The sequence below is a fragment of the Apaloderma vittatum genome, unplaced genomic scaffold (assembly GCF_000703405.1).
Source record: "Apaloderma vittatum isolate BGI_N311 unplaced genomic scaffold, ASM70340v1 scaffold10183, whole genome shotgun sequence".
NCBI classification, from domain to species: Eukaryota; Metazoa; Chordata; class Aves; order Trogoniformes; family Trogonidae; genus Apaloderma; species Apaloderma vittatum.
Window position 1 is genome coordinate 48,690 of NW_009707499.1, and position 13,691 is coordinate 62,380.

Below are 13,691 nucleotides of genomic sequence, written 5' to 3' on the forward strand. Positions count from 1 at the left end.
GCATTCTCTGGGACATTTTGGGCTCTTTGGAATGAACAGCCTCCCAAAAACCACCTCAGTGCTGCACCAGCCACTCTTCCCAAAGAGATCTTCCACTAAGGTCTAAAAGATTTCTTTCGTGTATGTTGGTATCATTCATGTTTCTCTATGCTAACTCTGCTGAACACGGCTGTAGTGTTCTGGTGACAAAATAAGACTCTTTGAATAGCTCAAAAACTCTGCACTAAGTAGCAAATGCTGTCGTCAGGAAGGATGCTTAAGAGCATTTTGTTAAGAAGCAAAACCATTAAGTAATACTAAAATGTTCCTTTTTCATCTTTCAAGCCTGATGATGTTAAAACATGAGTGAAACTTACCCCGTGACGACAATCACTATGAAATATTTATCATACCAGTCCACCACGTAAATAAAGCAGCGGTTAGGTGTGCATCCTGCCTGTGTGCTTGCCACCCCACTCCATCAAGGTGGGGAAGACCACCTCGGCCATCAGTCCTGGCTGGGGGGAGCTGGTCCTGAGCACAGTGGGTGTTTCCGACTCACTCACCAAGCATAAATCATTCAAAAAATTCTCTTTGCTGCACAGCACATCTCCTGGCTCGGAAGTATGCCACTCTTGTTCCCTCATCGTAGTCCCTGTCTGAGCTCTCACTCTGCTTCGTGTTTCCTCAGCCCTGCTCCTTCGTTCCTCCTCCTTGTGACTGCTCCTGCCCCCAGAAGCCTGGCTGGCAAGGCTGAGACCTCTGGCACACCCCAACCACGCCTGCAACACCCAGTGGCCTGGGCAACCTACTGAAAATCCTCCTGCCTACATCACAGCCCGCTTTGAAGAGTGCCAAGATCACCTGACAAGAATCGTGGCACAATGAAACAAAGTACTGAGCAAAGTCAAGAATCTTGCAACCCTGCAAGTACCGATGCCAAGTGAGGCCCCTCGGAGAGCTCTGGGATTGCAGCGGGCTGTGCCTCAGTGTCTCCCCCTGGCCGGGACGACTCTCGGGGCAGAATCTGCCCATCCGCTGGGAAAGGCTGATGATAGGGAAGACCATCTGCTCTATAATATAAGCCGAAGGGAGACGAGAGTAATTTGCTGTACTTGGATTTTGTAAAACTTTAAAGATCACTGGGTACCAAAAATTTATCATAATCTGCAAAAATCAGAACATCTTAATCATAGGTTAACCTGTGTACGTGTATGTATCTGTGATGTAACCTTTATGTTTATGTGTATGTGTGCTTTTGTGTATCTCATTTAATCACTGCATCTCTCTGTGTGTGTGGACAATTTGGTTTAGGAAACTACCATATATCTCATGTGAATCTTGCCGTTCTCGAATCTTTAACCTAGTTGTTTCATTGACTATAGCAAATTTCAATAAAACACTCCAATAATTGGCTGATGATTAAGTATTGTTACAAGTCATATAACCTAATCTTGGGATTTACTGTAACAGTGCTCAAAATCTTAAATTGCTGCTCACTCAGAGTTGTGCAGGATCCATAATCACTTATTTGCCAACAAATTGGCTTTTATGCTTTCTCCATGTAGTAAAGTAAAAGAGTGAACCTTGCTACTCTACTTTAAGTCGCACTGTATGACATATGTATTCAAACAACTTTTGCTAATACCTTTGACACTGATTCTTTCAGCGACTTGGAACACCCATCCACAACAGCTCCGCACACATATTTTTTTTTTTCTCCCTACTCAAGAGTTTCTAAGTAATCACAAAGTTCATACTAGTGTTTTACAGCCGTAAGTATCTATAAGTTGGAGGCTGTTACATCCATTTGGGTATTTTCCAAACACAGCTTGACATACCTCGTTTAGGATTTGAGTTGCATTCTTTGCTCTTAACATGTCTGGAGTCTCCTCTAAAGCTGTTAATCCTTTACCTTTGACACCTTCCTCCAGATCCTTCTTATACTCTTTCTGCAAAAGAAAGAGAACAAAAACTGCAAAGGCAGACCAAAGAGGGTGCTACACTCTGCAACTTCATTGCAAAATTTAAAAAAAAAATAAATCCAAAGCCTCCAAAAGCAAAAAGAATTTTTTAAACCAACAAAGAATATTTTATAGGATTGTATAAGAACTAATGCAAGAGTACATAAATGATTATTGTTTATGATTATATGCACCCTGCTGTGCAACACTCAGGCTGATGAATGTCAGAAAGAGACACAGTAATTATGAACACAGTTAATGAACAATGAAATAAATGTCCCATGACAGATTAGGCCACAGCGCAAAACAGATGTAAATAAGCTTCATGTGAATGATCAGGAAAGTGATGAAAAAGAAATGCTACTGAGCACCCTTAGTGGAACTACTGAACTTTACAGAAGAAATAAGCTGAGAATGGCTGCTACCTCGCTGGCTATTTTGGTTGCATATTTGACATGTAGTAAGGACGGTGTCATCTCCAAGCCAGTAAGGTTTCTGCCCTTCATGGACTCTTCAAAGTCCTTCTTATATTCTTTCTAATGAGAGTAAGAAGAAAAAAAAAGAGCAAAATAGGAAATATTTATTACATTTTTTCTAACAATGTGAAAAACTGCTGGGAGGACGGAGCTGAGGTTTGATATTAGGGTGACAATGACAGTCTGCCACAGACAGCACCGTGGGCACCTAAAGCAGTAAATCCTGTTCCTACTAAAGCCCGTGAAACAGCTCGGTAATTTCAAGGGAAATATGACCTGACCCTGTCTTTTTAAAAATCTTTTTCTGCTTATTTATATATGCAGAGAATGCATTCAACGGAATCACTCACACTTAACGACAAAAGGACTCATACAACTGTTTTTCAGCCTTCACCTGTGACAGGAGAAGATTATACTTCAGACAAATAGAAAAGAACCACTTGAGGAAATAGAATGACGGGCAGAGGCAAAAAGAAATAAATGAGTTTCTTAAAAATAGAGTTCTGAGGTGACAAGAATAACTGGGGTACTTCATATTACATTTCTTCTAAAGACTGAAAGACTTCCTTAAGCTTAGTTTCCTGACAGCTTTGCACGAAAAGTTACAGACAATTTGCACTTCATCGTGAAAGCTTAGGGAATTTTAAATGCATTATTTTGTAGCTAATATAAAGAAATGTGATATAGCTAAATTTTCAGTCTATCAGCATACACAAGATGCAAGTAGATCTGCCTCGAACGTTGTGAAAGTTGAACTATAAAAAATAAATCTTGAAGTTTTTCACTGTACCTCACTCTGCATGAGCTGAGATTCCTTTGCAGTAAGGTACGTTGGAGTTTCGAAGTCCAACATAGGTTTTCCTTTTTCCTTCTCATACTTTTCCTTGTATTTCACCTGAGAAAAGAAAAAAACATTTACTCTCCTAAATAATCAAAGAACCAATTTGTTGACTAATGTGTGCCTACTTTGGTCAACAAATCTGTGGTAATAAATGAATGTCTAACATTGTTGACTTTCCTAAAAAAATCCATATTATTGACCATAAAATGTAAAATCAAAGGTCAGGCTTGCAGCAAAATGCGTGTGACCTAAAATTCATCTCCTGTGGCACAGAATTAGCAGCGCCAGCTCAGATTTCAGGAATTTACTGATCACAAGGAGGAGGACAGGGAGCTGTACAGCTTCACCTTGCAGGCAGTCAGGCTGGTCAGGAGCCTGAGTTCCACCTGTGGCACCTTACGGGATGGCTGGAGGGTTAGAAGCAGGGGTTAAGAAGATGCGGTTCAGGAACTTGCTCAGTAATTCCGTGTGTGAGCATCCAGGAAGTAAAATGTCCAAGGATGAAGATATTTCTGCTTCGAATAATATTATCCAGCCTTTAAGGCATCAATTTTCAAGTAATCCTGGGTCTTTGGCTGAGACAGATCCTGATCTCGAACTGGAGCAACAAGCAGTGACTTAATCTTTAACTACAAACTGATCAACAACTGTTTTCTGGTAGTTCTTTGCTATGCAACCCTTTCGCTCTGCTGTGCCATGCAGTAGAACAACAACTACGGCCCCTTGTGTTCCAGCAGCAATTTCTCTCTTGCTTTACAGTCAATAAATACCTTGAACAGAACCTGGAACAGAGAGGATTAGAGAGCAACTCAGAGCATTTGTTTCTGTGGAATGATTCACCATTTGCTGCTTTCCAGAGGGAAAAAACTGCCAGACACATTTAAGAGCAGGAGTAGGTACTGGCTTGGCTAAAGCCAGTTTGGGTGCAGAGAAAGAATGGCACAGCTCTCCTGCGTATCGTTTGAAGCTAGACTGGATAAAGTAGCTGCACATATACTGTCAGCAGCAACCCTACTTCTCTCAACCTCCAGTTTCTGTGTTTACCAAGTCCTTTTTTTCCATAGAGGACACCAGCCTGATAAATGTCTTACTATGTAAAAAGATCCATATATAACAGACATCAGTAACTTTGACATCTTCTCTGGAGCGAAGAAATAATACGGGCATTTTAACATGTGCTTTAGCCTTGCAAATGTGCAAATATTTCTCAGACTTGTTCACTCAGGTGCAAAACGTTTGTGAAGCAAACAGGCACAGAAGTTGTGACATACTGGAGAGTTTGCTGGGGTGACTTCAGCGATGGAGAATGGAACGTCTCCATCACTGGGTTAATCTCAGGGTTAATGAGAAACACGTGACCAACTTACGTGGCTCTGTAGTTCTGATGCCTCCCTTAGATGAACCTGTTCAAGATTATCTGGCACCACATGGTAGTGACCCTTACTCTTCTCATACTGCTTCTTGTACTGGTACTGAAGGGAAGGTGTCAAAAATCATCTCAACAAAAAAAAAAAAAATCCCTCCACAGTTTTACTTCTTAGGTCCAAATCAAAGCAACACTTCAATGGAACATCAAAGAGAAATTAGAAACAGAAAAAAGCAAAACAAAACCAAGAAGCTTAATGCCCAGGATCAGGTATCACTTCTAGAGATGTGGGTGAACTGTTGTCTTTTTTGGACCATTTTGATTGCAACAAAGATTATTTCAAAACCAAGATTAAAAAAGGAAAAAGAAAAAAGAAAACACAGCGGATACATGAAAGGGCTTTACCAGGCAAGAACGATTTTTGTCTTTTCTCAGTAAAATTATTAAGTTAGGCATAATTCTGTACATTTACAAGAGAAGGACGTTAAACATATATATGAAATGAAGAAAACAGCAAAAAAAAATTTAAAAAATAAATATAGTAAGCAGTAGAAAAAAAAGTTTAAAAAAAAGGAAAGAAGAAGAAAGTGGTATTTGTTAGTGTAATAAAATCAGTTAAAAAGTAATAATCAATCCACCAAAAATCATTAGAGGATTTAAAATATTAGAAGTTCAGGAGCTAATAAAGATTTCCCTTCCCAGAGGACAAACGCAGTGAAGTTGCTTGTTAAGTAGGAAATAATCATTAGAAAGCAGAGGAAGAGATCACTACCAGGTGATGTCCTGTGAACAATTACAGCAGGTGTAATTGTTACACTAAGAGAGTTAGCAGAAATCAATTCAGAATGGAATCCATAGTAACGGAAAAATTATATGGATGTGGGATTAGTTAAGGAGCTTACGCTACTGGCGAGCTGGCTTGTGCTCAGGACGTGGTTCATGATCAGCGATTCAGACATGTCTGTGACAGGCTTATGGAGTTTCTTTAAATCTGCCTTGTATTTCACCTGTAGGGAAGGAAGGACAAACGACGTCAGAAAAAGCGGCTGCTAATAAAGCCTGTGATGCAAAATGTGTTAATGAAATACAGAGGAAATGAAAAAAAAAGTCAGGGAAATTAAAAGTTTCCCTTAAAGAAATTCGAAAAGCAAAAGTCAAAATACCTCACTAGCCATGTTGTGAGCATCCTTCATTGTCTTGTAGATTTTAGCCTCCTTTAAATCATATTTTGGCTTTTTACCCTTCTCTTTGGAAAAATTCTCCTTGTATTTCACCTAAATTAAAAAAAAGAACAAACACAAAACACAGATATGAGAACTGTTCTCGACTACTCACCTGTCTGGCTGCAGAAGGCAAGGAGACTCTGCTCCAATGCTGGCAGTAAGCAGAAGAGCAAAGATGTAGTAACCTGAAGACATCCATTCAAATAAAGGCTATTTTAAAGATGACCTGATGTAGAAATACAAAAATAACCTCTCTCAGTTTTTCATTCAGCGCACAGGTTACATATCTCACTGTAAAAATAAGAGATGTAGTCAAGAGAATTTTGTTGACAAAATCCAGCTAAATTCTGACCCTCAGAGATGTAGAATTTTTCACTTGATGGTAACTGTGCATAGATGAAGGATGCCCTATTTCACAGAGAGACAAACCAACACAAGCATAAAGAGTATTTAGTATAAAGAGTATTTATAAGAAATTTTTTTTTAAGTTCTTCTTGTGGAAACATGAGCTTTAAAAACTGCCTCAAGACACACATGCACTGAAGGTGGCGATATATCAAATACTTTTACCTGCACATACTGTGTTCTGTATAAATAGGAGATGAAGAAGGATGCCCGTTATCACAAAGAGAGTAGTGATGCAATTAATTACTAGGAATTAGACTGTGCAAAGGTCTTAGTAACACTTCCAAACCCCACTAGCACCAGCAAGGTGAGCCATCACACTGTGAGCCGTAATAATCCAGCAGGTGCAGGCTGGGGGCACAGGAATGTTTTAGGAATGAGGGTTTTGCTAATTGCTAATGACTTAAATGTGGGCAAGTCCTCCCCATCCATCACGACCTGTCCCATGCCACTACTGCAGCTGCAGCTAAAGGCCAGTTCCTCACTATTTCTTGTAAAGCTACAGAAGGGACAGTTCTGTTTGGAATATTTTGGGTCGGTTAGGTTTTGCTACCAGAGATGCGTAAAATTGTTTCGTAAGAGTTACAGAAGAGTGCAATAAACCTTCAGAGTATTAAAGTTCTGGCTCATCTAAACAGATCCTACAGTTAGTATAGGTGCTCAGCACCGTTAGAGCAAACATCAGTAGAAAAACTGAGGATTTTTCATGTCTTCTCTGTAGGAATAGTCTGCCTGGGCTGGAAACAAGTGAGGCAACACTTCTTCCTGTTTACCAATCCACATTTCCTTGGAGATACTTTGTACAAAATAAGCTAATTACCCCCTTCCCTGGTCTAAAAAGCAAGAACTGAAGAGCTGTCATCAGTCTTTCTGAAAGAATTTGATCTTGTTCAGGACCAAGATTACACTTATAAAAAGCATGCAGAAAATACAAGACTGAGGCTGGAAAGGAAAGAGTATTAATGGTTCTTCAGAAGGAAACCTTATCTCCCAAGCAATATTCATGTGTAAAATGAAATTAAAGAAATAAAATAGTGAAGAAGCAATAATTAAGTTGAGGAACAGCTGACACATATTAGAGGGGTTTTTTTACGGCAGATACAGAAATGTAAACGGATCATTTTCTATTCGTAAAGAAAGATGTTTGAATGCAGAATTAAATCACATTCCACAATCACACTTTATACTTTGAATTCATTGTCATATTCTTGACGGTACAGCACCATACGGTTGGTGCTGGAGGCCACTGTTGCTTTTTGGCTTTGCAAAATATGCCAATGCTGAGACAAAACACGCAGTGAAACAGGCAAATGCAGAAATTACTCAGCTGCTGCAAGAGAAAGGCTTTTAACATCTTTTGACAGAAAGGTATTAGCTGTAACCTCACAAAATTAAAACCAAGCCCAAGTAAATGAGAATCTGTTAAGTTTTGCAAGCTGTGGAACATACGATCAAGATCAGGCCATCATGCCCAAGAGTTCACTTTTTTTTAAGGCCAGAAGTAAAAATGTTCCTGGAAGATTTACACAAAAATAAAAGCAAGCATGCTAGACAGGCAGATTAAATTAAACTAAAAAAAAGGCAAGTGGACAAGCAAACTGGACATAATGCTTTATAAAGGAGACGTTTATGAGATTATTGGCCATTTCTCCTCATAAAAGACGATTTTAAGAGGAGAACCGGTCAGCATTGGAGAAGAGGAATAAGAAAAAAGGATCTTATTATCACCAAACGAGCATAAACATGATTTCTTCTTCTTCTTGTCATTGTATTGTTCAGCTTAAGAATATTTGGTTCTACTGCAGACTCTTGATTTTCCTGACAGACACAGTGGATGACATTCAAACATGCGACACTTACATGCAGCAGACATAGCGAGATGTGGGGACCCCATAATTCCCCTTTTTTTCATTTGGAAATACACATGTAAAACTGAAATGGGACAGATCTGTCTGCTGCCACTTCAAAAACTGCTGTGCAGCCAGCATTGTTCCCTTTTCCAAAGGTTTTGAGATGGCAAGAAACAGAAGAACCTCTAATCACTGCAGGGTACACTGCTGGGGCTGTTTCGTCACAAACTGTGCTTCCATTATGCCATCCTGGCACAAAGTAAAAAGAAGAGTTTAAACGAAGTTTAAGCAAGGTTTAAATAGAAGTTGCAAATTCGAATAGTTGAAGTTCTACTGCAAAGGCTACACATGTGGTATGACTCTTCATTGAAAAGCAACCAGCGCCATTGTTCAGGTTTGTCACACACACGTACTTCCATTTTCTGCACAGTTTCAGGAAAAACAGCTCAAGCTTCTATGTCTGGGTTTAGGTTTTTCATGTGGAAAAGGTGAATTTTCACATTTCCTGAGTGCATTGAAACGTCCATTAAAAACATTGGTAGTTCCAAAACCATTACGAAAGGATTAAGAATGTTTTGCGCTTCATGTGTTTCTGCACAAATTCCCCACCCACAGATTCCCCATGCACTGACTTTCCAGAGGAAAAGAAGGTCCCATCTAACTGAGCAGTTTTGCTACGTTCAACATCAGTGACACAAAACGATCCACGACAACCAATGCATCATAAACCTTTTAACGGCCTAGAATTGTAATACAATATGCAAGCAAGAGACAGATGCATAAAAAAGGCATTCCCAGACGCATCACTTAAAGTTATCTTACATGGCTACTTAGCATATTAGCTTTCTTAAAGGTTCTCATCCATGGGGTATCGTAAGATGCAGCTCCATGCCCTCTCATATGTCGTTTGAGGTATTCTGCCTATAATGCGTAGCAAGAAAGCAAGATCAGAAATGCAAACAAATACAGGATTCAAGCACGAAGTGGTGAGAAAGAACCAAACTGAAGTGAGGTGCCGGCACAATAAATGGTCACAGGAAATAGTAAGCGTGTGCTTCAGCCTGATCGGAGAATATGAGCATTGTACAAAAGAGAGTAAGCTTTTGCTAATAAAACATACTAACTCCAAACCAGAAGATTCTTTTAAAGGCACAAAGGAAAAAGAAAGCAGTTGAAAGAAAATGAATGTCCATCTTATAAATGATGGATAACAAGAGTTAGGTGAAAGGCTACTTCTTTTAAAGCAAATACCCAGAAAAGTTAAAAAAAAGAGAACAGCCAACACGTCAAACTTAGCATTTGAAAGATCTTGTCATGGCATGATTTTAAGGAGATTCTATACCTCCAGTGCTGAGATTTAATGAGTCATTTGACAAATAAATCGCTTGCACTGGGATTTAGTTTTTACTTTAAAGCGTTGCCTTTAAATTATTCCCTTATCCCCTCATCTAGAAATAATAGAATAATGCTAATATTATAACCGAAATAATACTATGTCTCGTTTCTCTCACTGCTTAAAAGTTTCATGAACTTTTTATTATTACCTGGCTAGTTAGCTTGGACACCTCCTTTGCCAGTTCAATATCCGGACGTCCCAGCATGGTTACACCAATGCCAGCTTCTCCACGCTTTTTATATTCAATCTAACAAAGAAGGGGGGGGAAGCACATAGTTTATTAGTGATGGCATTCTCTTTTAATCATTTTACTGACACTGTTTTTTAACAGTGAAATTACTGCTAAAGAATTATACAGAACACTTAAAACACACTTACATCACTAATTAACTTGGCAGCCTGAGTTGCTTTCTTAATATCTGGTCGATCTGCTATAGGTGTGTAGTGGAGCTTTGACTTGGCATCTTTCTTGTATTCAATCTAATTCATGATGATGGACAGAGGAAAGAAAATTACTGAGGAAGCTACTTAATAAGGACACAGCAATGTTGCTGGGAAACAGCATGGGGAGGTTTTTTATTATTTTTAAAATGATTTCACAAAGAACGGATCTGGGAATCTGTTTTTGCAAATTGTCTACAAAGAAAGAAATAAGCACGTGCAATTCTGTCTGTATTTGAAGGAATGAAAAAAATTATTAGATGGGATTGCACTAGATTTCTTTAAATCCTACTGTGTGACTAAGCAGAACTATGATTTTCAAAGAAATCCTTTATTTCAGTGCAATTTTACATCTGTAAATATTTGGAGACTGGGAGGAAATCCAGAAGTTTTGGAACTTTTGGTTTTGCCAGTTGACTTTGAATTTGCTAATGCAAGCTACTTAACTCACTAAAAAAAGAAAAAAAAAGACAAACTTACTGTGCTCTGTTTTTTAGCAACTTCCATGGCATGTTTCACTTCGGGAGGCTCCAGCATGACAGAATAATTAGACTTGCCTTTCTCCTTTACAAACTTCTTTTTATAGTTTGTCTGTCAAAAGCAAAAAGGGCCAGATGTGATTTTTTTTTTTTATTTCACATGAAGGTAAATGCTACTGAAACTTGAAAATAAGCTCACTGAAAGAGTTAGGAAGGATAAAATACAGTCTCCTCAGCTTTAAGATGTATAGTCCCCAGCTCGTTTGTCATAACTTGCACTTTAGATTACAAAAGCTTGCTACCTGGAGATAATGATTTCTGTTTAAACTGTCTTCTGGGAAAAATAAAGTCTGGATTAAGGGCACCAGTTGATAAACCAGCCCATCACTTTTCTGAAGAGTATTTCAACAGGTGCCCAATCAAATGCATTTAGCTCTTTGTTTAAGTCTCATTCTGGTAGGAATTAATGTTTTCAGGCTCCTTGGGCATTTTACGATGCAATTCTGAACACGTTGCACGTACACTAAAACATCCAATCAATTCAGGGCAGCAGGCATTAATCTGCCCGTAAATTGTTATCACACCAGTTACTTACCTCACTGACATTCTTGGTCACCTCTTTCACATGAGCAGTGTCGCGTGTCTCTGGCAGGGTTGTATAAGATCCATGTGGAAGCTGCTTCTTGCTATGTTCTTTGTATTTGTTCTGAAAGCACAGAATAAAACCAGGTAAAACACAGCAATGCAAGCCCTGACATCCCCCCTCGGCCCCCAAACTTTAAAAGGATGGACTTAAAATAAACAAATAACCCACTGATGTTTTACCTCAGATACAAGAGAGCTGACATTCTTAGCCAGGAGGATCTGTGGCGTATCTGGAACAACGTGGTACGTTCCTCGGGCTTTGTTGTGCTTCTCTTTGTATTTTATCTAGCAGGAAGAACAAATATCATTTTAAGAGATGTGTATCTCGTCTTGTGGTAATTTCAAAAGAAATTGCTGCAGCTGTGCCTGCCTGTTAGTGCAAAAATTTGCAGAAAACCCTGTATTTTGATGTTTTCCAAGATAAATTCATTCCAGCTTATGTATTCCTATAGATCTCATTTGGAATTTGATTAAGATACTGAATATTAATATATTGTTGGCGATTATTTAAAGATAGTCTGTGTTGCGCACAAGTTATATACGAAGCTTTTTGTTGTTTTCTCCTGATAATGTTTTCATTTCAACAGCAGTAATGTAGGGATATAGAAAAGGTCTAGAGTGTTCAAGCAATGTTAACTCTGAATATTTATTTAGTCCATGAACTAGGCCACTGCCATTTACAGGACTAAATTTATTTGGATTTTGCCAATTCATTTATTTTATTAACAGGACAAATCAAACAGCACAATGAGACTGAGAAGAACTTTTCAAAGCTTCACAATCCAATCTTATTTCCAGCAAATCAGTTTATGTAGAAAGCAAAGTTGTAGTAGAGCAAAAAAAGCGAGTGCTCAACTTACATCGCTGGCCAAGATGGCATTATTTAAGGCCAACACTGTGTTTTTATCATCTGTGACAGAAAGCTTGCATCCCTTTAGGAATTCCCGGTCCAGTTTGTATTCATACTGCAGGAATAAAAAGACAAAAGAAGAGAGTCTCAAATCTTCTACATTTTTAATATTATTTATTATTCTGAGCCTGAGAGATGAGGGAAAGGGAGTACTTGGTTTGTTCTGATTTTCTTACATCACTCTGCTGCAGAGACGACTTAGCTGCTTGAATAAAGTCAGGCCGATCCGCAATCCAGTGCCAACGGGCCTTGGCTGCTTCATATTTCTTCTTATAATCCAGCTGTTTATAGTGAAACAACAAGAAAAATAGAAGTTAATTGAAAGTTGCGTATATTCATATAGATGCAAATTGTCTTTCGGTCCTTAACAAAGAGAGAAGAGGTAAGAAAGTCTATCTACATCAGAGAAGGGCTCTCCTCTGACCAGTGTGTAACCCAGTGGGAGCCCATCCACTCCCGTTTTTCCACTGCCAGGTGGGGAAAGGAATGTGAATGACTGAAAAGACGTTATAGCTTTGGAGAAGGCGAGTGCTTTCAAGGCCACCAATAATAACAAACACGGGAGAGCTTCCATTGAAGAAATTACTCTGTCTACAAAAACATCATCACAAGGAATTTCTGGGACAGTTGTTTCTCTGTCAGGAAAACAGAGGTGAACTAGAGGAACAGTAGAAGTGTGATCACTGAGGACAGCTCGCAAGAGTGAACAGTTTAGTATGAAATAAATTAAAATGTATTTTAATCAAATATATTTCATTCAAGCAGCATAAGAATTAGAAGCAATGTCCAAGCTCAAAAATTTCAGTGCAACTGAAAATAATTTCTCATGGTCTCCACTGCCAATCCCAAACACTATCCATGATAAAATTAAAACAGTAACAAAAAGAACTCACATTGCTGTTCAGCGTGTAAGCGTGCCTTGGAGTCTTAATATGAACTGAATCTGCTTTGACATTGCAGTGAGATTTATTCCTCTCATACACTTCTTTGTATTTCAGCTAAAAAAGACAAACATAAAAAGTGTTTACATCATCATCAACAAGAAAAACAATAACACAGAAAAACCAGAATATTCAAAATTAAGATAAACCCCAGAAGAATTATATCAATGTGACTGGAAACAACCACCTGAAGAAGAAAGGGTCCTCTTCAGCAGCAATTCTCTTTCAACAGAAAATGTAGTGGGTCTAACTCCCCAGGAAGCACAGACTAAGATTTAACAAGATCTGAGCAGCAGTTTTGTCTGTTTCTACTGTTTTTCGCACCTCATAGAAAAGTTTTAAAGAAACTCATCTTCCAATAGGCACAGTCAATGCTTTCTGAAAATTCCTTTATAGAATCTCAAATTCAGCAGTCAGTTTGGAACCCAAAATTTGTACTTCAGGTCACATATCCCTTTCGAAGGTCTTTGTCTTTTGCCCCATGTTAGTATCTGGATACTACGGTTATTTTTCCCTCTTACATTTACTCATTAAATGGATAACCCACGTAGCATCTGAATAACTTTCACACTACTTATTCTCCCAGTACTGAGTTACAGAAGTGCTAGTATCCTCATTTTATTTATGGATATCTCATGAACAACAATATAAAGGTCACAGAGAAGGCCTAGGGCAGGGACTCTCAAATCCTTGATATTACTCTACCCACTTCAGCTTCCTTTTTGTCTCTTCTTTACAGCCCTCCATTGCCCCATAGTCAAAACACATATTTATT

At 38.7% G+C, this 13,691-nt stretch overlaps 1 protein-coding gene across 1 annotated transcript in view; it reads right to left on the minus strand.

The window, feature by feature from the left end:
- The window catches only part of NEB (nebulin), a gene marked incomplete at its 5' end in the record, with an annotated part of 58,836 nt that overhangs the window by 17,461 nt on the left and 27,684 nt on the right, over positions 1-13,691 (minus strand). The window contains 15 exons of the mRNA XM_009866223.1: positions 1,821-1,931; positions 2,369-2,479; positions 3,210-3,314; positions 4,628-4,732; positions 5,529-5,633; positions 5,790-5,900; positions 8,927-9,025; positions 9,649-9,747; positions 9,879-9,980; positions 10,422-10,532; positions 11,016-11,126; positions 11,246-11,350; positions 11,926-12,030; positions 12,152-12,256; positions 12,869-12,973. Coding sequence (XP_009864525.1) covers positions 1,821-1,931; positions 2,369-2,479; positions 3,210-3,314; positions 4,628-4,732; positions 5,529-5,633; positions 5,790-5,900; positions 8,927-9,025; positions 9,649-9,747; positions 9,879-9,980; positions 10,422-10,532; positions 11,016-11,126; positions 11,246-11,350; positions 11,926-12,030; positions 12,152-12,256; positions 12,869-12,973 — 1,590 coding nt within the window. The remainder of the gene's footprint in view (positions 1-1,820; positions 1,932-2,368; positions 2,480-3,209; positions 3,315-4,627; positions 4,733-5,528; positions 5,634-5,789; positions 5,901-8,926; positions 9,026-9,648; positions 9,748-9,878; positions 9,981-10,421; positions 10,533-11,015; positions 11,127-11,245; positions 11,351-11,925; positions 12,031-12,151; positions 12,257-12,868; positions 12,974-13,691) is intronic.